Source organism: Myotis davidii, unplaced genomic scaffold, assembly GCF_000327345.1.
Source record: "Myotis davidii unplaced genomic scaffold, ASM32734v1 scaffold309, whole genome shotgun sequence".
Taxonomy (NCBI): Eukaryota; Metazoa; Chordata; class Mammalia; order Chiroptera; family Vespertilionidae; genus Myotis; species Myotis davidii.
Window position 1 is genome coordinate 2,523,625 of NW_006383013.1, and position 26,238 is coordinate 2,549,862.

The 26,238-nt window shown below is 51.3% G+C and overlaps 1 protein-coding gene across 2 annotated transcripts in view; it reads left to right on the forward strand.

Moving 5' to 3' along the window:
• The window catches only part of ESRRB (estrogen related receptor beta), a 166,903-nt gene that overhangs the window by 122,824 nt on the left and 17,841 nt on the right, over nt 1-26,238 (forward strand). For both annotated transcript variants that reach the window (XM_006778814.2, XM_006778813.2), the window contains exon 3: nt 5,680-5,796. In XM_006778814.2, the coding sequence (XP_006778877.1) occupies nt 5,680-5,796 (117 nt within the window). The remainder of the gene's footprint in view (nt 1-5,679; nt 5,797-26,238) is intronic.

The window sequence follows — 26,238 nt, forward strand, 5'->3', positions numbered from 1 at the left end:
GATTTGGGGGAGCCTGGGGGCAAGGAAACCTGTGAGGAGGCGATTTAACTGTCCAGCGAAGAGATGTGGTTCAGTCCACTTAGAAAGGCCCCACGCAGGATAGTGGTTGAAAGTTAAAGGAGAGGGCAGGCTCGAGAGACTTTTGACAGTGGAGTCAGGATAAAAAGAACACTGGCTCCTAGATTACTAGTCTCAGCTCCCGGGGAGATAGTGAGGCCCCCAGGGAAAGAAACCCAGAAAGAGGGTTTTTGCTGGTGGAAGGGGTCAGGCAGGGAGGAAGGGGCTGGGGCCACGGATAAAGCTGGGCACGTGCTGAGTTTGATCAGTTCACAGGACTTACCCTGGAGAGTTGGAAAATGGGCTCTTCCAGGGCTCTGGTTCTCAGAGCTGGTCCCCAGGCTTCACCCGGGACCCTCTTAGAAATGCAAATTTCTGGCTCCTCCCAGACTTGGTGAATCTGAGTGGGGGGAGGGGGGTAACACGCCCTCCTGGAGAGCTTATTTGTGGGAAAGCTGTTCAGAAGAAGGGGGAAAGGGGTGGGGTAGGAGGAGGGGCCCTGTGAGAGGAAGGGGGAGGGGAGGGGGGGTGTAGGAGCCTTGAAGGAGACTGAGAAGTATGAGATTTCATTAGTTCTTTGTTTTTAATTAAATTTATTGGGTTGACACTGGTCAACATGAACATATAGGTTTCAGGTGGGTTTCTATGTTACAAGATCTATATGTATACGTGTGCCCACCACCCAAAGTCAGATCTTTTCCTGTCACCTTCTATTAGGACCCCCCTCCCTCTGGCACCCCCCACACTGCTGTTTGTGTGCACAAGTTTCAGTTCATGTCCCACCTAGAGATTTCATCAGTCCTAAGATGCACATTCTCTCCATGTAACATCTCTGAGCCGGCTGTGCACTGTCCACCAGGTGCAGCTGTGTGTGGCTGTCACTGCCCTCACATGTGCATTAAAGCTGGCAGGAAGGGGGCAGTGACCTGGCAGGAAACCCCGGACAGCCATGGACACATTTAAGAAGCATAGCTCCCCCGTTAGCAGAGAGGACGATTCCGCAGGAAAACAGGAAAAGGGTGGCTTTGATAAAAAATGATTCCGGAGAGCCCTGGCCGGTGTGCTCAGTGGTTAGAGCGTCTGTCCATGCACTGAAGGGTTTCAGGTTTGATTCCCAGTCAAGGGCATCTACATGGGTTGCAGGTTCCATCCCTGGCCCAGTTGGGGCATTCAAGGGAGGCAACCAATCAATGTGTCTTTCACACTGATGTCTCTTTTTCTCTCTCTCTCTCTCCCTCCCTCTCTCCCTTCCTCTCTCTCTGAAAATCAATGGCAAAAAATGTCCTCCGGTGAGGATTAACAACAACAACAACAAAATGATTCTCTTTCCCCTATTTTCTCTTTCATGTATATACAAGAATGCTATATGATCAAACTTGTATCTAAATCTCAAAGAGCTCTTTTAATCAGAAATGAAAATGCCAGTGGCAAGGAAGCACAGTCCTGGTTTGATTGGCAGGTTTTTTTATTTCTTTCTCAGTGACACATAAAACAATGCTGCAGTCTTACCACTCAAAGCATCTTGGATAAGATGTGATAGAGAGGCGGTCAGAGATGTTGCAAGACGCCGCAGGGAGAAGGGAGGTGGGGTCTAAGAGAGGAGTGGGTTTGAAGAGGGGTGAGGGGTGTCCGCGGCTTCAGGAGGGACCAGGTCAGGGAGGACCGAGGGCAAGGGGTGGCCTTTGGCATCTGGGAGGTCACCTTTGTATTCTAGGGTTCTGTGGGTATGGTTTTGGCTTTCAATTCGTTTGCTTTGATCAACAGGTGCCGGGCACTGTACTTGGGATACAAACAGGAAAGACCTAGTGACCTCTATCTCCAATGAGCACACAGTTCAGAAGGGAGGGCAAGCAAAACCCTGACTGTGAGGCACTAACTAGTTAGTTGTTTGAGGTGTGTTTTGGGGGTGGTGGGGTGGGGGTGGGTGATGGATGAGGCCGTAGGGGCAGGTGAGCTTACCTGGGAAGAGTAAGGTGTGAGGCCTGAGGCTGCAAGGATGGAGAAGAGTTTGCCAGGAGGAGTTCCAGGTAGAGGGAGGGAGAGGGCTGGGAGGCTCCATGTGGTTTCCTGGAGCCTCCAAACTGGGAGCCTATGAAGGGGGAGATCAGGGTGGACGGTCAGAGGTGGCCAGTTCACAAAGGGCCTGCTAGGCTCTGCCCTGGGGGTTCGATGTCAGTCTTGACACAATGAGGAGCAGTGGGACATGCACACAAGTTTAAGAAGTAAATGGAAGTGTCAATTCGATAATGAAACATAACTGTCCCTGGCCCTAGCCATTCTCTTTCCCCCTCCATGATCCAGAGTTAGCCATTTAAACGTGATCTTTCGCCCGGCCGGCATGGCTCAGCTGGCTGAGCGTTGTCCCATGCACCAGGACCTCGCTGCTGAGTCTTGAGTCTTCAACATCTGAGGCTTTCTGAGTTTCTACAGGACAAAGGGCTTAGTTCTTTTTTTAAAAAACAAACAAACAAACATTTTTATAGATTTCAGAGAGGAAGGGAGAGGGAGAGAGAGATAGAAACATCAATGTTGAGAGAGAATCATTGATCGGCTGCCTCCTGCACTCCCTGCATTGGGGGATCGAGCCCTCAACCTGGGCATGTGCCCTGACTGGGAATTGAACCATGACCTCCCAGCTCATAGGTTGATGCTCAACCACAGAGCCACGCCGACTGGGCCTTAGTTCTTATCTAGATCCCCCTCCTTAGCGCCTTTGGTTGGTCTCTTCGTCCTCCATTCTTCTGTGACAGTTCTCACTCAGGTTCTGCCCTGTAAGTGGGCTTTGGGGGAGGCCCGCAGACAGTTTCAGTGAGCCATGGAGAACCAGAGGTCCCTTGATGGATCCTGCACAGGGAAAGTTATTAATGTGCCCTGGTAGGCAGGTGGAAAGGGAGATGGAGACGGAAGAAGCTAGCACATGAGGAGGTGAGGCAAGAAATGCTGAGCATTGAAACTAGCCAAGGTAGAGGGGAGGGAAGGAGGGAATATCAGGGGAGGGGGATAAAAAGGCTCTAGAAATAGCCAGGATGCTGTTCAGTGTCTGACCTGGGTGATGGGGTGGCCAGTGGCCCCTTTGCTAAGACAAGGAGCAGAGCAAGAGGAACTTTAGATGAGGATGGGTGCAGTGTGAGGAGCCCAGGGGATTTAAAGATGGAAATAGCAGCAGGTAGATGGTAGGGGTGTGAAGCAGAGGCAGGGAGACTGGCTGCCCATCCTCACCAGCTCCCGGATAGGCGAAGCCGTGGCAGGAATGAGATCATGCGGCCCCTGGGGAAGAGGGAGGGGAGAGAGGAGAGCTGAGGACAGTGGACCACACAGCAGGGAAGAGAAAGTCTCTGGCCTCCAGGAGGGAGATGGAGAAGGGAGTGGAACCAAGGCCTGCCAGCACAGCCTGCTCATGCCTGCAGCTTAAAGTGTGGCCATTCAGGCTCTGGGGTTAGGCCCTCCCCAAGCCCGCAGTCCCTGACAGCCATTTACCTAAGCTCAACAGCTCCATCCCTGAGCCCCAGGAGAGGACCGCTGCTCCCTGCCCTTGTTCAAGGTCAGAAGCTGCTGGGGGATGGCCCTGGCATTCCTTCTCCTGAGGCTCAGGATCAAAGAGAGTTGATGGTGGCGATTTCCCCTCTGCCTCAAGGTCACAGAAATCCAGGTCAGGTTCTGGGCGTTCCTGCCTCCCTCCCACAGGCACACAGGGCATCAGCTCCGAAGTCTGGCTGTGGAGGCACAACTTCATGTTCTCAGGTGTCAGAATGGGTGGCTCGCTTCAGGTGACACCGGGAAAAGACTTACCCAGTCTCCTGGCTGTGTGCGCCCTGGCAGCCCTGCCTGGATGTAAAATAGCCTGGTAACCTTGAATGCGTGCTTGCCCATGTGCAAACGTCACGGAGCCCTTTACGTGCTTCTGGCAACGAATCTGCACAATTTTATGAGATGGGAACCTGTGCCCATTTAACAGATGAGGAAACTGGGGCCCAGAGAGGTTACGTGACTTGCCTGCCTGCAGTGGAGTCTGCATATGTAGTGGGCACACTTCCAAGTTAGAACCCTGAATTTTGTTTGTTTGTTTGTGTTTAATTTCTTTATTGTTGAAAGTATTACATAAGTTTCCTTTTATCCCCCACTGACCTCTCGCCGGTCACTCCTACCCCCAAGTACATGCCCCTGCTGTCTGTATCCATTAGTTATGCTTATATGTATGCATATAAGTCCGTTGGGAGAACCCTGAATTTATGCCATTGACCGTGACCCTGTCCTATGAGAGCCCACCCCAAACCTGAGCTTGGGGGGAGGGGGTGGCGATGATGATGATGATGTGCATGTGTGTGTGTGTGTGTGTGTGTGTGCGTGAGAGAGAGAGAGAGAGAGAGAGAGAGAGAGAGAGAGAGAAAGAGAGAGAAAGAAGGAGAGAGAGAGAGACCTCTCCCTGCTCCGGAGCTCTCCTAGACTGCCCTCAAGAGACCACAGGAATTCCGATGAATTAATCTCATCACTTTATCGAGGAGGCACTTACAGAAATTACAAGGCCACCAGCCTGGCTTCGCTGGCAGTCAGCCGCTGGGCCCATAAAACAAATTGAAAGGAACAAAAATAAATAAATAAAGTTAGGAATCTCTCTCTCTCTCTCTCTCTCTCTCTCTTTCTCTCTCTCTCTCTCTCTCTCTCTCTCTCTCTCTCTCTCTCTCTCTCTCACACACACACACACACACGCCTGGATCACTGAGTTCCAGGAACTGGTAACTGGGCAGAGCAGCGGGGTATTGAGGCTGGAGACAGGGGTGGGTGGGGGCCAGATTCTACTGAGCTTCTAAGCCTGGGTAGACTTGGGTAAATTAGTTTAAGTATAGGGTTTATCTTTTAAATTTTACCATCTTATCAAATATTGAAATTATTTCCCAAGAAGCCAGAGTGACCTAAGAAATGGATAAGGTTTAGGCAGGAGAGGAGGGGCACATGGAATCTTAATTCCTTCCCTTCCTGTCCTCTCCCATCCCCAGCACTGCCCCTTGCAGGAAATGGGATGGGAAGGTGTGTGTGTGGGGAGGGAGGGAGGGAAGGAGAGAGAAAGAGAGAGAGAGAGAGAGAGAGAGATCTTAAGCTACCCTGGGAAAATCCAACCTCTTTGAGCCTCAGTTTCCTCACCTCAGAACGGGGCTAAGAGCGCTCACCAAACTGCTGTGAGTACTCAGTACCCCGTCAGGCACTTTGTCGTTGGGACTCAATCCTTTCATCACTTCCAAGCACTCTGTGGGTGGTGGAACCTGGCTGTTCGTGCTCTCAGAAAATCCGATAGTAAATGATTTCCATATGCCACTGCGGAGACGGGGTACACTGAAGCCTGAGGACACCCCCGCAGGGAGTTCTGATGTCCCAGCCCAGTGGGTGACCATTCTTCAGAGCTGTGGGTGCCGGGCCCACCCAGACTCGGAAACTGAGGTCACCATATGTAAGAGAGTTGGACACATTTTGGCAAGTACCTCAGAGCACCTACTTTGAGAACCACTGCCCTGTGGGAACCTCGGTGTGGTGGGTGGTGTAGGTCTGGCCGGTTAATCCCCGTCCAGTCTCTGGCCGGTGGGTGGGGGCCCAGTAGGGCACCTGGCAACACTGTCTGTCTGCTTACAGGGAACATCGAGTACAGCTGCCCGGCCACCAACGAGTGTGAGATCACCAAGCGGAGGCGGAAGTCCTGCCAGGCCTGCCGCTTCATGAAATGCCTCAAAGTGGGGATGCTGAAGGAAGGTAAGAGGCCCGCCCGTGAGGCTCACCCAGGCCAGGGCCTGGCCCTTCTCACTCAGCGTCTCAGGATACCCGCAAGCTGGGGATGGCCCCAGGCCAGCGCATGTGCACACGGTTCTGGGGTCCCCAGACCCTAGAAGTCCCTCTGTGCATCCCCAGTTAAGACCTGCCCCCTGGAGTGCCCATCCTCCCTCTCACACACCTGTAAGCAAGCTCACAGCCTCCAGCCCCGCCTCACTCTCCACTCCTAAAGGAGACGAGGAAGGGGGCAGGGGCCGACCTGGCTCAATGGTTGAGCATCAACCTATGAGCTAGGAGGTCGCGGTTTGATTCCCGATTGGGGCACACGTCTGGGTTATGGGCTCAGTCCCCAGTGGGGCGGAAGAGGGGGGGCGCTGTCTGCGGGAGGCAGCCAATCAATGGTTTTCTCTCATCATTGATGTTTCTCTCTCTCCCTCTCTCTTCTGCTCTGAGATGGACCTGGGGAACTAGCTTGGCCACTCTGCAGAAGGCTCCTGGGAGAGGCAGGCTTGTGATGCCGTTTCAGCTCCCAGGAGCCCATGGAGTGTGGGGGTGCAGAGATCACAGCATTAAGGCTCGGGGTGACTTTAAGGCTCACGTCACCTGCGAAGGGACAGCCTCTACTTCCCCGCAGGCGGACAGGACGTTGCTGTCACCTCGAGGATCCTTTCTCCTTCCCGTCCCCTCCTCCCCGTCCTCTCACTTCACCCCCCTTTCCCTTCCCTTCGCCCCTCTTTCTCTGGAGCTGTGCCGTCCAACATGCTCCGTGAGCCGTGGGTTCTGAGTGTAAAGTACACGCCTGATTTCAAAGGTTACGAGGGTGAGAAGAGGAGGGTAAAATAGCGTAGTAATAGCACTGTTTGGGACCTGTTGGCTGTGCTGTGGCTAACGGGTTCCATTCCAGTGCTACAGCAGCCCCACTGCCACTACACTGACAGCCTGATGGTGGCTCTCAGTGTCAGGTCTTGGACACAAGCAAAAAGAAAAAAGAAAAAAAAAAGCGTAGTAATAATGTTTAAATCACGAGCGCATGTTGGGGTGATAAATTCTGCGTACGCTGGGTTAAACAAGCATATTAGGACGCGAATGTCACCTTCTTCTTGTTGCCTGCTTCAGGGGAGCTGCTAGGACTTGTAAGGGGACACGTGGTTCTCGTTATTTGGACAGACAACGCTGGTCCAGGTCTCATCACCTTCCCTGTCGATCGGCTCAGATTGACGACTCTTGTGGGTACCACTGTTGGGGAATGGGCAGCGTGTGTGTGTTTCTCTCCTTCCCTGGCTTTCAAGGGGAGCCAGTGAAAACCCTTACAGGCCAGCTTTTATGATTTTGGGCCCTGGGATCCTTCCAGAAGCGGGAGGGGCAGGAAGAGAGGTGTGGGCTGATGAAAGGGGAAGGGGAGGGGATGGGAGGGAGAAGGGAGGGCAGGACTGGAATGCACTCCCTCCCCAGGAGGGTCTCTGGAACCAGCCCAGCCTTTAAGAGCCCCAGGGGCACCCCTCCCATGCTGCCCTCCCTGCACCCTCAGGGGAAGAGGACCCTGAATGGAAGATGCTTTGCCGGTAGGTGGCTTGGATCAGTAGGTGGCTTGGATCGGCAGAGAGGACGGGAATAAGAGGCCCCTCCCTGTTTTCCATCCCGGTGCCCCCTCCACACCTCAGCTCAGCCTGGGCCTTCACCTGTAAGACACAAGCTCTTGAAACAGTTCCTCCACTAGCCCTGTGTCTAGTAGCACGAGGCCTTTTAACTGCCGTCCTCTTTACTCGCTTCTTTTAACCCCTCTGAGATGGAGAAGGCCAGCCAGGACATCACTGGGGGATCAAGTGGAGAAACAGCCCTCTTTCTAGATTAAAAATGCGCTGTATTGGACCAATCCCCCCGCCCCCGGAAATAGCCCTGTGGTTGGTCCAGGATGTAGGTATGTAGGACTCGGAACAGGGCACAGAGGTGGCAGCCCGGGGCATTGGAGGCTGTTGGCAGGAGCAGGCAGGTATGCAGAGGTCAACCGCCTGGGGTCCAGCCCCAAGAGGCCCTTCCAGGAGCTCTGCCTGGAGGAGGAAGGGCCGCCACCAGAACACTGCCCTCCCCACCGCTTCCCCAGCGCTGGCAGTTCTAAGCCCAACGGGGAAAGATGCCACAAAGGCTCCCTGTGTGGACAAAGCCAAGTGCCTCCATTTCCTTTCTGTCCCGCTCTCAGTGCAGAGCCTTGGCAAGACCCTGGGATCTGCAGCTCCGCGGGGACCGGCCCCTCCGGAGTGTGCGCCGCGCTGGGGAGCCGGCGTCCTTGCCAGGCAGGGGCTCTTGGCAGCTGCCCTGCTCCCGCTTTTGTTTGGGTGTCCCCACCTCGCCTCCTGTGCAGGAGCCCAGACCCCCGGGACCAGCACCGGCCCCCTGCCTCCTCCTGTTTCCCCCTGGCCCTGACCTGAATCTGAAAGGCAAGCGCCGGCCTTCCCCGGGGCTGCTCCCTCTCTAAGACCCCACAGTGGGCCTCAGGCGTGGGGGGTGGTGTGGGGCTGGGGTCCTGGGTCTTGGGGGAGAGGGGCTGGGGAAGAGGAGGTGTGGGTGCCAGCCTCCCCTTCCCCCCCATCTCGCCTACACATCTGAACCCTGTTCCCCTCCTCTACGCTGCAGCTCGGATGCCTTTTACAGGGTTCCCTTTCTTTTTTAATTTTAAAATATATTTTTATTGATTTCAGAGAGGACGGGAAGAGAGAGATGGAAACATCAATGATAGAGAAGCATTGATTGGCTGCCTCCTGCACGCCCCCTACTGGGGATCGAGCCTGCAATCCAGGCATGTGCCCTGACCAGGAATCGAACTGTGGCCTCCGGGCTTATAGGTCAACACTCCACCACTGAGCATGGCCCGTTCTTTTTTAAAACCCTCACCCGGGGACATGCTGAGAGAGAGAGAGAGAGAGGCACTGATGTGAGAAACATTGACCAGCTGTCTGCCCCACATGTGCCCCCACCAGGAATGGAACCTGCATGTGCCCTGACTGGGGCTCTAATCGAACCAGCAACCCTTTGGTGCACAGGACAACGCTCAACCCATTGAGCCACTCTGGCTGGGCAGCAGGTTCCCTTTCTTTTTTTAAAAAAATATTTTATTGAGTTTTTACAGAGAGGAAAGGAGAGAGACAGAGAGTTAGAAACATCAATGAGAGAGAAACATCGACCAGCTGCCTCCTGCACACTCCCCACTGGGGATGTGCCTGCAACCAAGGTACATGCCCTTGACCGGAATCGAACCTGGGACCCTTCAGTCCGCAGGCCGACGCTCTATCCACTGAGCCAAACTGGTTTCGGCAGGTTCCCTTTCTTAAGTAGCATAACCCGAGAGGCTGCCGATGATCGGGGTGTCCAGTAGCTGCTGGGAGAGGTCAGGCATGGCTTCCGTTGGCTCAGCCTCTACCTGGAGGCTGCTGTTGGCCCTGGAATCCATGACAGTGGAATGTGGGTGATGTCCAGGGTTCTGTCTTGCTTTAAGCAAACCCAGGATATAAACATCTGTATTTTTGTGGGGGGGGGAGGGGACGGGAGGGGTTATTCTCTTTATAAAGAATTGAATACAGACTCTCACCGGGTTAGGAGTTGGTGCTGTGTCCTCCTCCTGGCTCTGGGGTATTCTTGCTCTTCGTATTATTCTCATGCTCCCGGGCCTCCATTTCTTCACCTGTAGAGCAGCGATGTTGAAACCGGCTCTCCAACCCTAACCAGTTTGGCTCAGTGGCTAGAGCATTGTCCTGCGGACCAAAGGGTCCCAGGTTTGAGTCTGGTCAAGGGGACCAAAGGGTCCCGGGTTTGAGTCTGGTCAAGGGCACCTACCTTGGTTGCAGGCTCCTCCCCAGCCTAGGTCCTGGTCGGGGCTCATGCAGGAGGCAACCAATCGATATGTTTCTCTCACATCGATATTTCTCTCTGTCTTTCCCTCTCTCTCTGTCTTTCTCCTCTCCCTAAAAATCAATGGAAAAATATCCTCAGGGGAGAATTAAAAGAAAAAGAATCTGGCTCTCCATCGGCAAGTCAAGGTGGGGACCACGTGGACAACTCCTTGGTGAAATGCACTGTGGGGTTGCTTTAAGATGTCAGCTTCCTGGGCGTGTTGTAATAGTATTTGACTCAAAGATAGTTTCGTTTGCACTCAACGTTTCAGCGGCCCTCCCATTGCGTGGCTTGGCTGGGGGACTCTGAGAGGAGGCACCTGTCTTGGGTTGGCCTCCTGTCTGGGGTCTAAAATCAGGGCGAGGGGTTCCCCTGGGAAGCCAGTGAGGCTCTCCCCCACAGGCAGGCTTCGCAGCCTGGCCAGGGTGTGGCCTGACAGCCTCCAAGCCAGTAGAACTTGGAAAGATATTAGCAGCATTTCACAGGCCCCCCCAAGTCCTTAGTACCGCTCTGGGCTTTCGGCAACCCTCCCTAGACAGCTTGTCTCTGCAAACTTCTCCTCACCTCCCTTCTCCCTCCAGCCACCAGCCTCCCGGTCCCACTCCATTTCCTCCTCCCATCAGCCCCTGCCTGCCTTTCCCCAAGTGTTTTCTAAAAGATATTTGATTTCAGTGAAAGCTGGGCTGACATCGATGCAATGTGCTCTCACCCTTTGTGCTTGTTGGAAGGCGGAGGGCTCCTCCGGGGATTCTGGGTAATTGGGTTAGTGGCCAGCTCATGTCAGGAAATTAAAAGGAGGCCCCGATCAGGTTCCTGCTGCATGGGATTTAATGGCTTTGTATTTATAGAGTATTCTGCCTCTAGCCCATGCCAGAAATACCACCTTTCTGGCCCTTTGAATGAAGAAAGAAGATGAGAGATGGCTTACCTTTAAAAATTCTGTTTCTTTTCCAAAATACATTCGTGTTCTGAAACAAACTGCCTCTCCTGCATTTCAGAGAATAGCTTTGAACTGGAGCTGAGAACTCGGATATATGTTTGTATCCCCCGACCACTTTCCATCCTATGTGCGCACACACAGACACACACACACATGCACACATGCGTGCACGCACACATAGTCTGATGGCTCACAAGATCATCCCACGTGGCCTGAAGCCTCTGGGCCACTCAGGCATGATGACCTATGACCTCTGGCTGGGAAAGCGTGGATGGAAAGGAGTGCAGGGGATGATCGTATCTGCTGCATCCTTATTACTGCTCAGTCAGGCTCTCTGTGTTTCAAGCATTGGGTAACAGGATTAGGGGCCACACAGACCCAGTAAACCCCAGCATCACCACTTATCAGCTTCTTGGGCAATTTACTTATGACTCTCTAAGCCTCCCTCTCCTCCTCTGTAAGGGAAATAATAATGGCCATTTTCATCTTGCTCCCATTTTACAAGGACAGCCCCTAGAGTTTTACCACAAGGCAGGGTGTTGGTCATTGATTTGAGATAGGTACCCTTCATCCTGTTATAAAGTTGGTTTTCCTCTGTGATCCAGAAGGCACTGTTGACTTTCTCACAGCCTTTCTCCCCATTCCTTGAATGATGACCTTCCTTCACATTTTCCTGGGGGAAAAAAAAATAGAAACAGTCACGTGGGGAATTTCTTTTGTTTTTTTTAATATATTTTATTGATTTTTTACAGAGAGGAAGGGAGAGAGATAGAGTGTCAGAAACATCGATGAGAGAGAAACATTGATCAGCTGCCTCCTGCACATCTCCTACTGGGGATGTGCCTGCAACCCAGGTACATGCCCTTGACCGGAATCAAACCCGGGACCCTTTAGTCCGCAGGCCGACGCTCTATCCACTGAGCCAAACCAGTTTCGGCACGTGGGGAATTTCTTACCCTTCTGCGATTGAATCCACAAACCAACCTGCTTCTTTTCTGCATTCACTCTCGTTAGAGCCAGCTCTGCTCCTATCAGAAGCCAGTCTACCACCTGTGCTCCAAACCCCTCTTTTTTAGCAAGGACTTCACTCCTAGAGCAGTGTCTCTGCTTCCAGCCCTGTCACACTCTGCCTCGCTCACGAGTGGCTCATTTCCATCAGCACACTCACTAATATACTTCGGTTCTCCTGTTTTGAAAACAAAATTAAAATGCATAACTGTATTTTCGGTCTTTATCTCCATCTAGCTACTGCTCCATTACTCTGCTCCCTTCTCAACAAAACTTGCCCAAAGGAGTTGTCAGATTTACTATATCTGCTTCCTTACTCCATCCACTTTTTTAAAAAATTTCCTTACAAAGTAAACACTGAGTAGATCCAGAAAAATATTTATAGTACTGCGTTATATTAGTTAGGGTAAGGCTAGGCTCCTGTGAGAGAGAGAGAGAGAGAGAGGCACTCCTTTCCTCCCTCAAAATCCAAAACAAACAACTAAAAAACCAGAAATGTAAGCATGATAAAAGTTTAGTTCTCTCTCATCTCTCATGTAACAGTCAACAGTCAGAAGTTTTCCAGGATTGATTGGCAGCTGGGCCATCCTTAGCAAGGGGCTTCCATGTGTGGACCCAGTCCTCCATCTCCTCGAGAGCCAGATCATTTGAAGGGCGGGACCCAGAAGTGGCACATGGCCCTTTCATTCACAGTCCATTGGAGAACCTGGTCACATGGCCATACCGGCCTGCAAGGAATTCTGGGAATTGCAGTCACTAGCTGGGATACGATGTGCCCAGTTAAAAGTCTTGATATGAAAGGGGGAATGACATTTTATTTATTTATTTATTTATTTTTATATATTTTATTGATTTTTTTACAGATAGGAAGGGAGAGGGACAGAGAGTTAGAAATATCGATGGGAGAGAAACATCGATCAGCTGCCTCCTGCACACCCCCTACTGGGGATGTGCCTGCAACCAAGTTACATGCCCTTGACAGGAATCGAACCCGGGACCCTTCAGTCCCCAGGCCAACGCTCTATCCACTGAGCCAAACCGGTCAGAGTGGAATAACATTTTAGAGGACAAGCATTGTTATTTGCCAAAAATATACATGACGGATGAAGAATATTGATGCCTTTCATCCAGAGGAAGAAAAAGACAATTACCTTTGCTTTTGAGGTTCTCTGTGTTCTTCCTCATTTCCATTACCCTCAGAGATAACCATTATCTCACTTTTGCATTGTTTTCCCCTTGACTATCTTTATAGTGTCATCACATATCTGTATCTCTCATGGTTGTTTTTTAGTTTTAATGAAATTATCCAATACATACTCTTCTCCAACTTGATATTTTAGCTGATATTTCTGAAGTGAATGCTTCTTGTTGCATGGTGCTCTAATTCATTTGTTTTCACATCGACCCGATAGTAAATATTTGAGGCTTTGTGGGCCAAGAGGTCTCTGTCTTGACTACTTAACTCTGACGGGGTAATGTGGATGCAGCCACAGATAATATGTAAATGAACGGATGGGGCTGCGTTCTGTTAAAATAGGCCGAGGGCTGGGTTTGGCTCACAGGGCATGAGTTTAGTGGGGTTTATTTAACTTTCTGCTGTTGATGGACATTTGGAATTCAGGGCTTTTGCTATTACAAATAGTGTTGTGCCCATGCTTCCCGTTGCACATATGTAAGGACTTACAGGCCTGGCTGTGGAAGGGCCAGATGTGCACATCTGCAGCTGTAAGAGATGACGTTAAACTATTTTTGATTTGTTGTCCTGATTTACCATGTGCGTTCAGATGTTTTGGTTGTTCCATATACTCACCCCTTTTACATTTTAGCTGGTGAGTGTAAAGTGGTGTCTTCTTACTGCTTTGATATATATTTTCTCGACTATGAGGTAAGCATATTTTACATGTTTATTAGCCACTTGGGATTCCTTTTTTGTGAGGGGCTGGTCCAAGCCTTTCCTATTTTTCTGGTTTCTGTTTATTTGTTTGTTTGTTTATTAATGGTTGTAGAAATCTTTATATATTCTGGTCATTTTGTTAGGCCCTTTTCAGTTGTTAGTTTTGTAAAAATCTTACTTGTCGCTTCTTTCTCTTTACGGAGTCCCATGATGAACAGAAATTAGTAATTTTATTACATGGAATTTATCTATCTTTTCCTTTATGGCTTGCATGTTTATGTCGTTTAAAAAATATTTTCCTAACCTGCTTTGTAAAGATGTTTCCTTAATCTGCCTTCCCCACTTGGGTGGTTGGTCCTGCTGGAGTTGAGTTTTGAGTACGGTGAGCTGGTCACCTTCAGTTTGCTCCGGTGGGCTTCATGCCTGACCACGCAGAACCTGCCCTCCACCGCCCCTGAGCTGCCAAACCTGGTTTCTGCTCACTCAGCCTCTCAGCAATAGTATTTCACACCATTTTCCAGCTCTCCTTGGCCCTTTTTCTCTGCTTTTCTGACACCGTGCTCGCCTTACCTCTCTGACCACGCTTTTTAGTCTTCTTTGCAAGCTCCGCCTCTTTCCTCTTGATCTGTGTATTTTGGTGTTATTCTGGATGTGGAACCAGGCCCTCTTCCTCTCCTACCCCCTGCAGGTGATCTCGTCTAGGTCCGAGACTAGGTGACCCCAGTCTTAACCTCCAGTTCCAGCTCCTTCCCTGCATTTAAGACTCCAGAACCGAACTGTCCTACTGGCATCTCCACTTGGATCCCTTACAAGGCATCAAAGATGCAACACATCTAGAGAGAAACTCTAGATTTTCCCCACCCCTCCCTCCACCATTCCAGGCTTCCCCATTTCCGGAGTGGCATCTCTGTATGACCATCGCTCAAGCAAAACCTCATAGCCACCCGTAGGTTTTGGCCTGCATAACAGTGTGACGATCCTCCTCCTGAGTCAATGTCCAAAATGCATTTCAGATCTGCCTTCTTAGCTTCCTATGACCCTGACCCTGGTCCAGGGAAGCAAGTTTCCAAACTGGACTTCTGATTCCGCCCTTGGTCCCATTCATCTGACTCCCACAGCAGCTAGAGTGGGCTTTTAAAAACCTAATATGATTCTGTGGCTTTGCTTTACATTATTCAGGGACATTCTATTGCCCTTTGAATAAAATCTAAGCACTTGACTCTGGTCTTCAAGACCCTGCTCAATCTAGCACCTCCCCACCTCTTCAGTGCCATCTTGCACCGTTCCTCTCCTGCCCCTCACTTCTGCTCACTCTGTGGCAGCCTCACCAGCTTCCTTGTGATTCTCAAGCATGACAGGTAGGATCCTCGGGCTGTTTCCTATGCCTGGAATGCTCTCCCCAGCCTGGCTCCCCAATGTAAATGCCACCTCAGAAAGGCTATTCTTCCCACTTCATTTCTATTGTATACCATGATGTACTTCCTATGAATTTCTCCCAGTCTGAAATGATCTTATTTATTCTTTTGTTTGTATTCTTGTTCACTCTGACAGCCTCTTACACAATTGTTCTTGATTTAGGAACTCACAAATCCTTTTTGAAAATCCAGTGAAACTCTATCCTAAGACGTACGCGAGTACCAGCACATAAAATTTTGCTGACAATTTAAGAGCTTCGCAGAACTGAGAGGTTCCTGAAGCCAGATTGAGAGCTGATGTTGCAGAATCAGACTTTTAGAAATAGAAAGGACCTGAGGGATCATCGGGACTCCAGGGTGGCCAAATGCCTTTAGTTGGACTCTCTCCTCTAGGGTGGGGTGTGGCTGCCTAGAGTGCATGATTGAAAGGCTTCTTAGGCAGGCTTCTTAGGCAGTGTCTGGGATCAGTAGGCAAGAGTGCCATGATTGATTAGCAATGTCTGCCACAGACTGGGAAAGGGAGGGCAGTGGCATTGCCGAGAGCTATTTGCCATGTCTGATCTGGTGCATCTGAATTTAAGTGATTTGCCCAAGGCCACACAGTTAGTAAATAAAAAAAACCTGGATGGAATCTAGTCTCCTGGGTTATGTAAGAGTTCCTCCTAAGAAGCCCATTTCAACTCAAGTAGAGGGCTTGACCAGTAGCAGAGCCCATAGGACTTCCTCAAAAGGGAAAAAAGAAGGGAAAGGAAGGGGAGGTTGGGCTGAAATAATTTTTCCTTGGAGGGAGTATAGTTTGGGGACTTCCTGGTAGCGGGGAATGCAGCCATAGCTGCAAATGTCCTTGGGGAAATGATCCCCTGGGTGAGAAGGATCCCTAGGAGAGAGCAGCACCAGATGGACACTTCCCTAATAGGCAGGAGGCCAGAGGCTCATCCTTCAATACCATTGTGCCCACCCTGGAGCAGCTGGCACCGCCCGGGGATATTAGGTGGCATGTGTGCTTCTCCACCTCTTGGCTTTCATTGAGTCCGTGTGAGGCACTCTTCACTATGATGATATGGCACAGGGGTGAGAGGCAGCCTCCAACAACCGTCCTTTCCAAGGTCGCAGGGTGAGCTCACCTGTCACCCAGAAATCCCCGCAGGACAGGTGGCTGGAGGCAGTCCCACATATGCAGGGGATGTGGGTGAGTGGTTAGGGCATTCTGCTGGGGCGCCCATCGGCATATCCACAGCCTCTGGGCCCGCAGGAGCCCAGGGTACCCACATCACCCTTGGGTGGTTTTCTTCTCTTCCTGGAGATGGTCAGCTGTGCATTGGTAGGACATAGAGGCAAAGAGTCAACCGCTAAGACCCTTGGAAAGAACATTGGTCAGATAAAAGTGCTGAAAAAAAGAGGCGGGGGGGGGGGGGGGTTGATGCAGTGCTCCCCAGACCTGGCAGATAGTCAGAATTATTAGAGGAGCTTTGAAAAATGACCCATTCCTGGACATCACCCCAGAGCCGCTGACACAGTGTAAGTCCTCCAAGTCAGCGTAGCTCTCAAGTGCAGGGCTAGGGAGGTGGGACTGGAGAAGAAGGTTCAGCTCCTCCCTCTGACACTTCCTGGTTGTGTGACCATGATCTGACACAGGGTAAGTCCTCCAAGTCGCCCGATCTTTCTGAGCCTCACTTTTCACGTGGGAAAATGCTAATGTCTTCTACCTCCTTTCCCACTGTTCCGCAGATAAAAGGAGATATGGAAATAGCTCTGTTAACTGTGAAGCATTTCACTGCATGTCCGTGAATCTGCTTCATCGTTAATATGCCAAGGGCATTGGATTTGAGGGAAGCGAGTGGGGTTCCTGGGTAAGGGGAGGAGAAGGGTCTTGACCACGAAAACTTTGCATGTCAGGAGCGATCCCGCCCTTACGTGTGGACAGCAGCTCTGCAGAGGAGGCCGGGAAGGACACGGGCTCCAAGGCCTTGTCTGAGCCTTTCCGTCCGGGAGAGAAACATGACAGGGGCAGCGCCTGGGACGGGCTCGGGGCCAGGTGCAGGGCCACGCTTTTCAGAGCTCTGCCGGTTATTTTTAGTGCCTGGGTATAAATGAAAGAAATTTAAACTGCCCCCCATGGCTGCCGCCCTGCACACTCGGCTATTTTTACTTCCGAAAGACTGGGCTCTGGTCCAGCTGAGGGAGGGAAACAGAGAAGAAAGGTGGAGGGTCGGGGTGGGGATGGAGAATTGGGAATTATTTTTCTTCCATTAAGAAAATAGAAGCCCGATGTTATCAGTCAGCAAGCGGACATCTGATCCAGGATGTGGCAGCCACCAGCCCTGGGCGCTCTGGGCACCCTGACATGCCTGGAGTGGGCTGGAGAAGTCAGCAGGTGGGGCATGGGTTGCAGAGAGGTTTGGGGAGCCCCGCTCCCCTCCTCCCAAGGGGGCCTGCAGCTTCTTTGATGTTTCCTGTGACCTAAGCTGGGGAGTGAGATTGGATACTGCAGACATAGAGACAGCAACCTAGTGATGAGACTGGGGGTTTAGGGGGGGTTGGGGGCCTCAGGACTGCAGCCAAGGGTGGGGCCTCTGCCCTCTGCCCTGGGTGCATATTCAGGAGAGCGCTGTGTTGGAGCCGTGTGCCCTGGCACAACCTCTCTGAGCCTCAGTTTCTTCCGGGTTTTCATTTAATGCATCTGGCCTGTGGCAGTTATAGCGAAGGAGGTGTGTTTCTCCCTCTTCCCAGGAGGAAAGCCGGTAGTTCAGGCCAGACTCTACCGCCTTCAATAGCAGATGAAAGGAAAGCAAGTACTATGAAGTGCCTACTGTGTACCAAGCACTTTGCCATGTTTCACACATTTTGTTATTTAATTCCTCTAACCTGAGAAAGGTGAAACATGTAAAAAACCTTTTACCAGCTTTATTGAGATAAAATTCACCCATTTAAAGTATGCAAATCAATGGTTTTTAGGTATATTACAGTATTAATGTTTTTTAATTATGGAAAAATATATAATGATTCCCACTTTAAAACCCATTCTTAAATGTACAATTTAGTGACATGAAGTACATTCACAGTGTTTTGCAACCATCACTACTATTTCCAAAACCTTTTCATCATCCCAAACAGAAACTACTCATTAAACAATAACTCCCATCCTTCCTGCCCTCCAACCTCTGACAACCTTCAATCTACTTCCAGTCTATTCTAGGTATTCTTATGAGTGAAATCATCCAATACCTCTCATTTTGTGTCTGGCTTATTTCACTTAGTATGTTTTCCAAGTCCATCCATGTCATAGCATGTATCAGATTTTATTCCTTTTTATGACTGAGTATAGTGCCACATTTGTTTATCCCTTCATCTGTCAATAGATAATTGGGTTGCCTCACCTTTGGCTATCTTCTATCCTATATAATAAAAGGCTAATATGCAAATAGACTGAACAGCAGAATGACCGGCCACTATGATGCACACTGACCACCAGGGGGCAGACACTCAACACAGGAGCTGCCCCCTGGTGGCCAGTGTGCTCCCACAGGGGGCGCGCCACTCAGCTGGAAGCTGGGTTCATGGCTGGCGAGTGCAGCAGTGGTGGCCTCCGCAGCAGCAGCAGCAGTAAGGACCCTCGGGATGTCCGCGGGCCTAAGCCAGCAATCGGACATCCCCCGGAGGGTCCCAGACTGCGACAGGGCACAGGCTGGGCTGACGGACCCCTGCCCCGTGCACGAATGTCGTGCATTGGGCCTCTAGTATATATATAAAAGCCTAACCGACCGTTCGACCATTTTCCTGGTGGCTATGATGCACAATGACCACCAGGGGGCAGATGCTCCAACCAGTAGAGGAGGGAGCCCGTTTCCTCGCAGAATTGGCTGTGGATTAGGTTGCTGCTGGGGCACTGTCGGCCCCAAATCTGCTTCACCTGCACCCCAGACCCAGAGAGGAGGGAGCCCGATTCTGGGGTGCATCATCCAAGAACCACCCTCTCACAATCCAGAACCCCTCAGGGGATGTTGGAGAGCCAGTTTCGGCCCGATCCCCACAGGCCAGGCCAAGGAATCCCTGCACTGGGCCTCTAGTTGTGAATAATGCTGCAATGAACATTGGTGTGCCAGTATCTGAATTCCTGATTTCAGTTCTTTTGCATATAGTATACCTAGGAGTGGAAATACTTGGTCATATGATAATTCTGTTTAGCTTTTTGAAGAACCACTAAGCTGTTTTTCACAACAGCAACATCATTTTATATTTCCACAAGGAGTAGTTACAATTTCTTAATTAACCTTTTTATTTTGAGATTGTTGTAGATTCACATGCAGTTGTAAGAAATAATACAGGAGATCCCATGTGCTCGTTACCCAGTTTCTCCAGTGGTAACATCTTGTAAAACTATAGGACAATATCTCAGCAGACAATTGCCTTGACTATATCAGGCAAGATATAGGATATTTTTAAGGGTGAAGTATTTTTAATATTAATAATAGTGGCTAACACTTAGCACTTCCTATGTGCCATCTATATATAATATTTTCAATGCCTTACATGTATTAACTCAATCCTCACAACAATCCTACAAGGTAAGTACCATTATTAGCCCCATTTTACAGGTGCAGAAATTGAGGCACAGAGAAGTAAAGAAGTAGTAAGGGGTAGAGTCAGGGCTGACCCTGAGCCTAGTGCTTTTTTCTTCTGCTCCAGAGGCCTCCACAAAGTAAAGTTGCTGCTCTCGAAGTAAACACAGTCACCAGGTAGGCATAGGAAGCTGTAATCAGGAAGGCCCCTGGGCGCTTGCATCCAGGTGTGATGATGGAGCATCTCAGCATGGACTAGGTTACTCTTTCTGTTCACCTTGTCTTCCCCCTGATCCTTGCCAGGGTGACCAAGCCCATCCCACCTCCCCGCTGTCTTGGTCAGGGTTGGGACGGAGCAGATGTGAGAACTGGGGCTGCATTTAGAGGTCAAAGTCTTGGCCACACCCTGGCCCAACAGAAAGGGACAGAAGTGTTGGGAGTCGGGAATAAACACCCCAAGGTCCCCATTCCCTTGTCTCCTGTGATGCCTCCAGGGAGCACACCTGGTAGGAAGCCAGGGTACAGGGGATCCCAGGAGACAGCAGGGCAGGGGAGAGGAGAGTGTGGAACTGGAGGAGCAAAGGAAGCCCAGCCTACCCGGCAGCACAGAAAGCTGCTGGGGGCGGGGCGGGGGCTGGGGCTGTCTCTGCCTCTGACAGCGTGGATGCCACAGCGGGGCCTTCTGTGGATTATATGCTGTGGTACGGCCTCTGGGCAGGATCGGCCCACCAGCGATGAGGGAGGCTGTCCTCAGCTGAGGCCACACAGGCTTCCACGTGCTCTGTGGCATCTCTGGGGGGTGCCATTCAGACTGAGTTCTAGGCGAATGGTGCCCCGGAGCTGTGCGGTGTGGTCCTGGCAGGGTCTCTCTGCTGCTTGTCTTCTAACATGAAGGCTCTTGGCCCGTTGAGAGATCCCGGGTGCCAGAGAGGTTAGAGCCTGGGCTCTGGAGTCAGACTCAGGTCCTACCTGTGTGAAAGCCTCACTTTCCCCATATGAAAAATGGGATAGTAATAGCGGCTCCCTCATAGGATGGCTGCGATTCCTAAGTGAAACCCATACGATGCTCAGAGCACAAGCTGTACCTGGTAGCAACTGGTCAGTAGACGTGAACTTCTGCTTATACTTGTGTCCACAAGATTTAGGGGGGTCATCCTGTTGCCAAGAAGGGGGACAATCCCTTATCTGGTTTTGGGCTCAACGAAAGGAGTCGGTCTGCACAGGTGCATGTATTTAGTGATTATCACCCTTTTTTGTGTTCATGGCGCTTACAAACTTAAATTTTGGCCTGCATCTGTGAAGAGGTTAAACTAGCGGTTCTCAACCTGTGGGTCGCGACCCCTTTGGCTGTCGAACGACCCTTTCATGGGGGCCGCCTAAGACCATCCTGCATATCAGATATTTACATTACGATTCATAACAGTAGCAACATTAGAGTTATGAAGTAGCAACGAAAATAATTTTATGGTTGGGTCACAACATGAGGAACTGTATTTAAAGGACCAGAAGGTTGAGAACCACTGGGTTAAACTGTGTTGAGCAGTAGTTAAAACCAAGGACATGTTTATTACAGTACTTGGAGATCTGGTACACTCTACACATGAGTATTATTAATGCTTGTTTAAATTCAGAAAGTACCAATAAGATGATACAATCAATCCAATAATCCCAGGCAGGAATTGTGAATTAATTAGTATTTTGATCTGCTCCCTGAGCCTATTTTGTTAAATATAAGGACACAAACAATAAGACAACTCCCATTTCAAGCTCACTTTTTTTTTCAGTTTGGTACTTGTAAGACTTCAACATCCTAATTTAAAAGTCATTGCCCATGGTGTCGGTGGAAATTGCTCTCCGCTGTGAGTTGCGAGAACTTGACTGCGAGAGGCTTAAGCACTGATGAATGAGATCGATTTCCCCTCTAACAGGAAGTGTGGAGTCAGGCGGTTGCTGCATTGCACAGGCTGCTCAGGCACAGCATCAAGTGCTCTGGCTCTTTCTTCGGGCTCTTTGGTGTCCTCACATGGCTGCCTCTCGGTTGCACGGTGGTAGTCACAGCTCTGGGCTTCACCGTCCAGGTCAGGGTAGGAGAAAGGCAACAGTAGCTATGTCAGCTCGTGTGACTCTTTTATCAGAAAGGCAAAACATTCCTGGAAAGCCCCCGCCGTGGAATTTCCCTTCTGTCCCATTGGCCAGAACCAAGTCATATGACCAGCCCTTGTTACCTGGGAAAGTGGGTAACAGGATGGTTGGGACTGACTAGGGTACATTGTCTCCACAAACAGAACCCTGGTTCTGTTCATGTGGAAGAGGAGGGAATGGAATGAAAACTGGGTAGACAGCTAGTGATGTCTGCCAGACCCAACTGTGAGAACGGGGTGATCCACTTCTCAAGGTTTCATGATCCGACATCTTGCTCTCGGGATGAGAACCCAGTCCATACCTCTTGAGGAAGGGCTTCTTGTTTACTAAAAAAAGTCTATACTAATAAAAGGGTAATATGCTAATTAGACCAGGAGACCTTCTGGTCAAAGCCATGGTGGCAGGGCTGAGACAAAGGTGGTTAGGCGCTATCAGGCCAGCAGGAGAGGACAATTGGGGGCGATCAGGCCAGCGGGGGGGTGAGGGGCAGTTAAGGGTGATCAGGTTGGAAGGAGGGGCAGTTGGGGGCAATCAGGCTCGCAGACAGAATAGTTAGGGGTGATCAGGCAGGCAGGCAGGTGAGCGGTTAGGAGCCAGCAGTCCTGGATTGCCTAATCCAGCAGTCGGACATCCCCTGAGGGGTCCCAGATTAGAGAGGGTGCAGGCTGGGCTAAGGGACCAACCCCCCCATGCATGAATTTTGTGTACCGGGCCACTAGTGTGTGTGTGTGTGTGTGTGTGTGTGTGTGTGTGTATAAACACACTGGCCGATAAAAGTCTAAGTACCATTGAGCAATGTCCGTTTAGGTCGAATGCAGAGGAATTCAGACCTCTGTGCCCTTGTGGAGCTGACCCTTCTCAGTGCAGAGCAGATCGCGCCAGTAAAGACAAATGCATAGGAGGCAGGGAGGGGATTGGCCTGAAAACACTGTGCAAATATAGAAAATAAGGAGTGCTTGGCCATGGAAGGAGGGTGCCCAAGGAAGTTCAAGTCCATAGGGGGTTGTCTGTGGAAGGGTATCATCTTGTTGGATGGGGTGAAGGTTAGGAACTGATTCAGAGACAGAATGTAGCTCTATACAAGGAGGACATTTCCTAAGGAATGAATGGCCTGTCTTGGGGGAGTGGATTTCTGGAGGGACAAATGGAAACTGGAGAAAAAATCAGACTCTGAGATTCTTCTGCTTCCTAAGTGTGGGGGGCTTCATTTCAGCGGGGCACACCATGTTACTCGGACACTGGATCGGGCAACAAAGACGAACGAAAGTCCTCGCCCAGGAGGTGCCCACAGTCCCCCAGGGAGAGGGGTGTGCGGTGTATTGTGGAGTTGTTACTGTAAGAGAGGATGAGCAAAGGGAGCCCAGGAAGAGTGTCAGGACAGAGAATGGTGAACTGGACCTTCAGACAGTCGGGGTGTGAATTGCCTTTGGGAATAGTGTGGGCAGGAGGGATAAGGGCACTTCCCTTAAGTGGTGCCCTTCTGCCCAGCCCCCGCCTCTGGGAAGGAGTCCCTGGGTTGAGAAGCACGTGCTTCTGCCACAGGACCTTCTGCTGGAAACGACGTTAGCAAACCCTGCCTGGGGGGCAGGTGTGGGCGCAGGGTGCTCAGCAAATGGGGCGGACCAGGGCCCTGTCCTCTGAGAGCCCATTGAATTGAAGAGCTGATGGGACAGGAGGGGGCAGGAGAAGTGGGGGGCAGGTGAATGCTGAGGCACAGGGCGTGGGGTAACAGCCTCACCTGCCCAGGGAACCACTTCCCAACTTGCCGAGCATTTCCCCTTAGTATGTCATTTGATCGTCACACAAGCCACGTTCGGGAGTGGAGTTGGCGTTACTATTGCCTCCTCCCCTGTACGTGATGAGGGAACCGAGGCTGCCTGACCCGTAAGGGGCAGAGCCGGGCCTGGGACCTTGATCATCGGATCCCCTGGGCTGAGGCAATTTCAGGGAAAGCAGGCCGGAAGCGAGGGGAGCAAATGCATCTTATACCACGGGTCGGTTTGTGCGTAATGAAAAACAACTTAAAATAATACAACAAAATGACCTGATAATTGATACATTTATTGATTGAAGCCATTGACCACGGTGCTGTCAAGATCTGGAGGAGAAAATTTAAAGGAGCGTTTATACTTTTGTGCCCTGGGAGGTCATACCTGGAATGGCAAAGCACTTGGATGCTGGCTTTTTTATTAGGAAAACTACTAAATCTCACTGGGGGAGAAAAACGGGGGGGGGGGGCGATAAAATAGGGATAATAGCACCAGCTTTGTATGCTGTGAATTGAGTAGGGCAATACATACAGAAAGTCCTTTGTCAATTAGGCTGTTCACATTATCACTGTTAATGTACACAGTGCTGGGGGAGAAAAATGATGATGATGATGATAGTTACAAATTCTTAAGCATCTACTGTGTATGGGGTGCCATGGCAGACCCTGCAGTAGGATCGAGTCTCTCTGGGCATTAGGGGCACCTAGTTGGTAGGGGGAGGCCCAGTTTGTTTTGGATTCCTGGAAGAGGCACCCAGCCTGGGGGAGGGGGGAGGGAAGGAGGCACCCCCATTTCTGTATTCATTAAGACTTTCTTGAACACTCACTAAGGTCCTGTATCAGGACAGAAAACATTCCAGGTGGAGGCAGCGACAGAGGTGGCGACTGCCCCTCTCCCTGTCTTGCTAAGGGGTAGGTCCCTCTTTTTACTTTTTGTTGAGAAATTTCCATCCTTGTTGACAGCTGCCTGGGGCCAGGCAGGCTGGGAGGGAGGGGAGAGAGAGCTCTTGAGGCAACCTTCAAAGAGAGAAAGTTGGTGATGTGGGGAAGGGCTCCTCCTGGACTCCAGGTCAGACCCTGGCATATAGTAGGTGCCCAGGAAAAGGGGGTCCTCACGTCCTTCATGAATGAAGGGAAGCATTTTCACTCTTGGTCTTGCCAGCTCTCCGAGGGGAAGCCACGCTGGTGGAGGGTTGACTCCCCCTGGGTGTAGTGGGCAGGGGGCTGCTGTGTGGCTGGGTCACAGGATGGGGCCAGGAAAACTCTGCCAGACAGAGGACTGACTTTCCCCAAAAACCTTCAAGGGAAGAACCGGCCTTCCTGTGTGCGCCTGCTCCTTCTGCCCTCTCCTAAGGGGCTTGGGGGGTGGGGGGGCGCGAATGTGGGCCGAAGTCGTAGCAGCACAGGTGTTTAGGTTTCGTGCCAGATAGGATTCAGCTGGCCCTCCAAGGTCCCAGGGACAGACGGGAGTTGATTGACAGCAGACCTGCCGGGCTGCTGGAGTGCGGCACTTCCCAAACTCTCCAGTGGTGCGAATCACCTTGTTAAAATGCTGACTCTGACTCCTTGGGGGCCAGGCCTGGGACTTTTGCATTTCTAACGAGCTCCTGGATGCTGCTGATGCCGCTGGCCCTGGACCGCACTTTGAAGGAAGGCAGCCCTTGGTGGCCCCCCCACATGTACTCAGCCATCTACTGCTTGCTGGTGCGCTGACCTGCCACCTTGAGGCTGCAGCTCTGCCCGGGGCTTTCTCTGGCCACCTGAGCCGGCTCAGCCTGGACCTATGAAGCCCACTGACTGTGTGAGAGGGGGCTCCATGCCGTGCATCCTTGTCTCTGCTCCTGGGGAACCCCCAACAGAGGTGGTCAGTTGCAACCCACTCTGGCCCCTGAAGCAAAAGAGGAGCTCATTGGGAGCCTATCAGGAGGCTCAAGGACCACACCCAGAACCAGCCGAGGACTCGGGGAGCCCGGAGAGCCCAGGCGCAGGGGACGCAGTGACCAGGAGGGTCTGGCCCAGGGCTGCCCACACCCCTGCCCCCTCTTCTTTGTGTCACTTGATCCTGATTCAAAGCCAATTGGCTCTGCCTGTGTCACCATCCATGCTTCCACTTCCAGAGGACCACTTTGATACTCACAGTGGGGGTGGGCTCAGGCCCCCCAACTAGACCCACAATAGGGGGATTGCCTTTGTACAGGAAGCAGGGTGGGATGCTGAGTCTCCCGGCTGTAGGGTGAAAAGGAGGCAACTGATGAACATCCTGAGCAGTGACTACATCCCCCGCCCCCCAAAGACATGTCTCCTGGGGTTGTCAGCTAGGCTGGATGAGCTCAAGGCAGCCTCCTCCCCCTCCAGGAGGTAGATGTGTTCACAGCCCTTAACTGGAAGCACGTGGGATGGGCACTCCTGCCTGGAAGTTCCTTTGGGCCATTAGCATTTAAAGAGGTGGCCCCTGCCCGCTAGGTAAACAGTAATTTTACTCTCAATTGTTCTGCTCTGGGAAACTTCCTCTCCTGTACATCCTAACAGAAGAAACAGCCAGAAAACCACCCCTAGCTTGAAGGGGATCTAAGCTTCCATTCTGTTCAATTGAGATTATTCCTGCCTTCCTTCTCTCTCCTCCCCGCTCCCCCCCATCCCAGGGGAGGCCTGGGCTGGTAGGACCTGCGGGTACTGCAAGCTGGGAGGATGGAAGGAGCCAGGACCCGTGGCTGGGGGAGGGCAGGGCTCTGAAGATCTGGACTGACTGGGGCTCTGGGAGGGTGAAGCTTGACCTTTGGGGAAAGAACGGAAAGTTGAACTTAAGGGGTCAA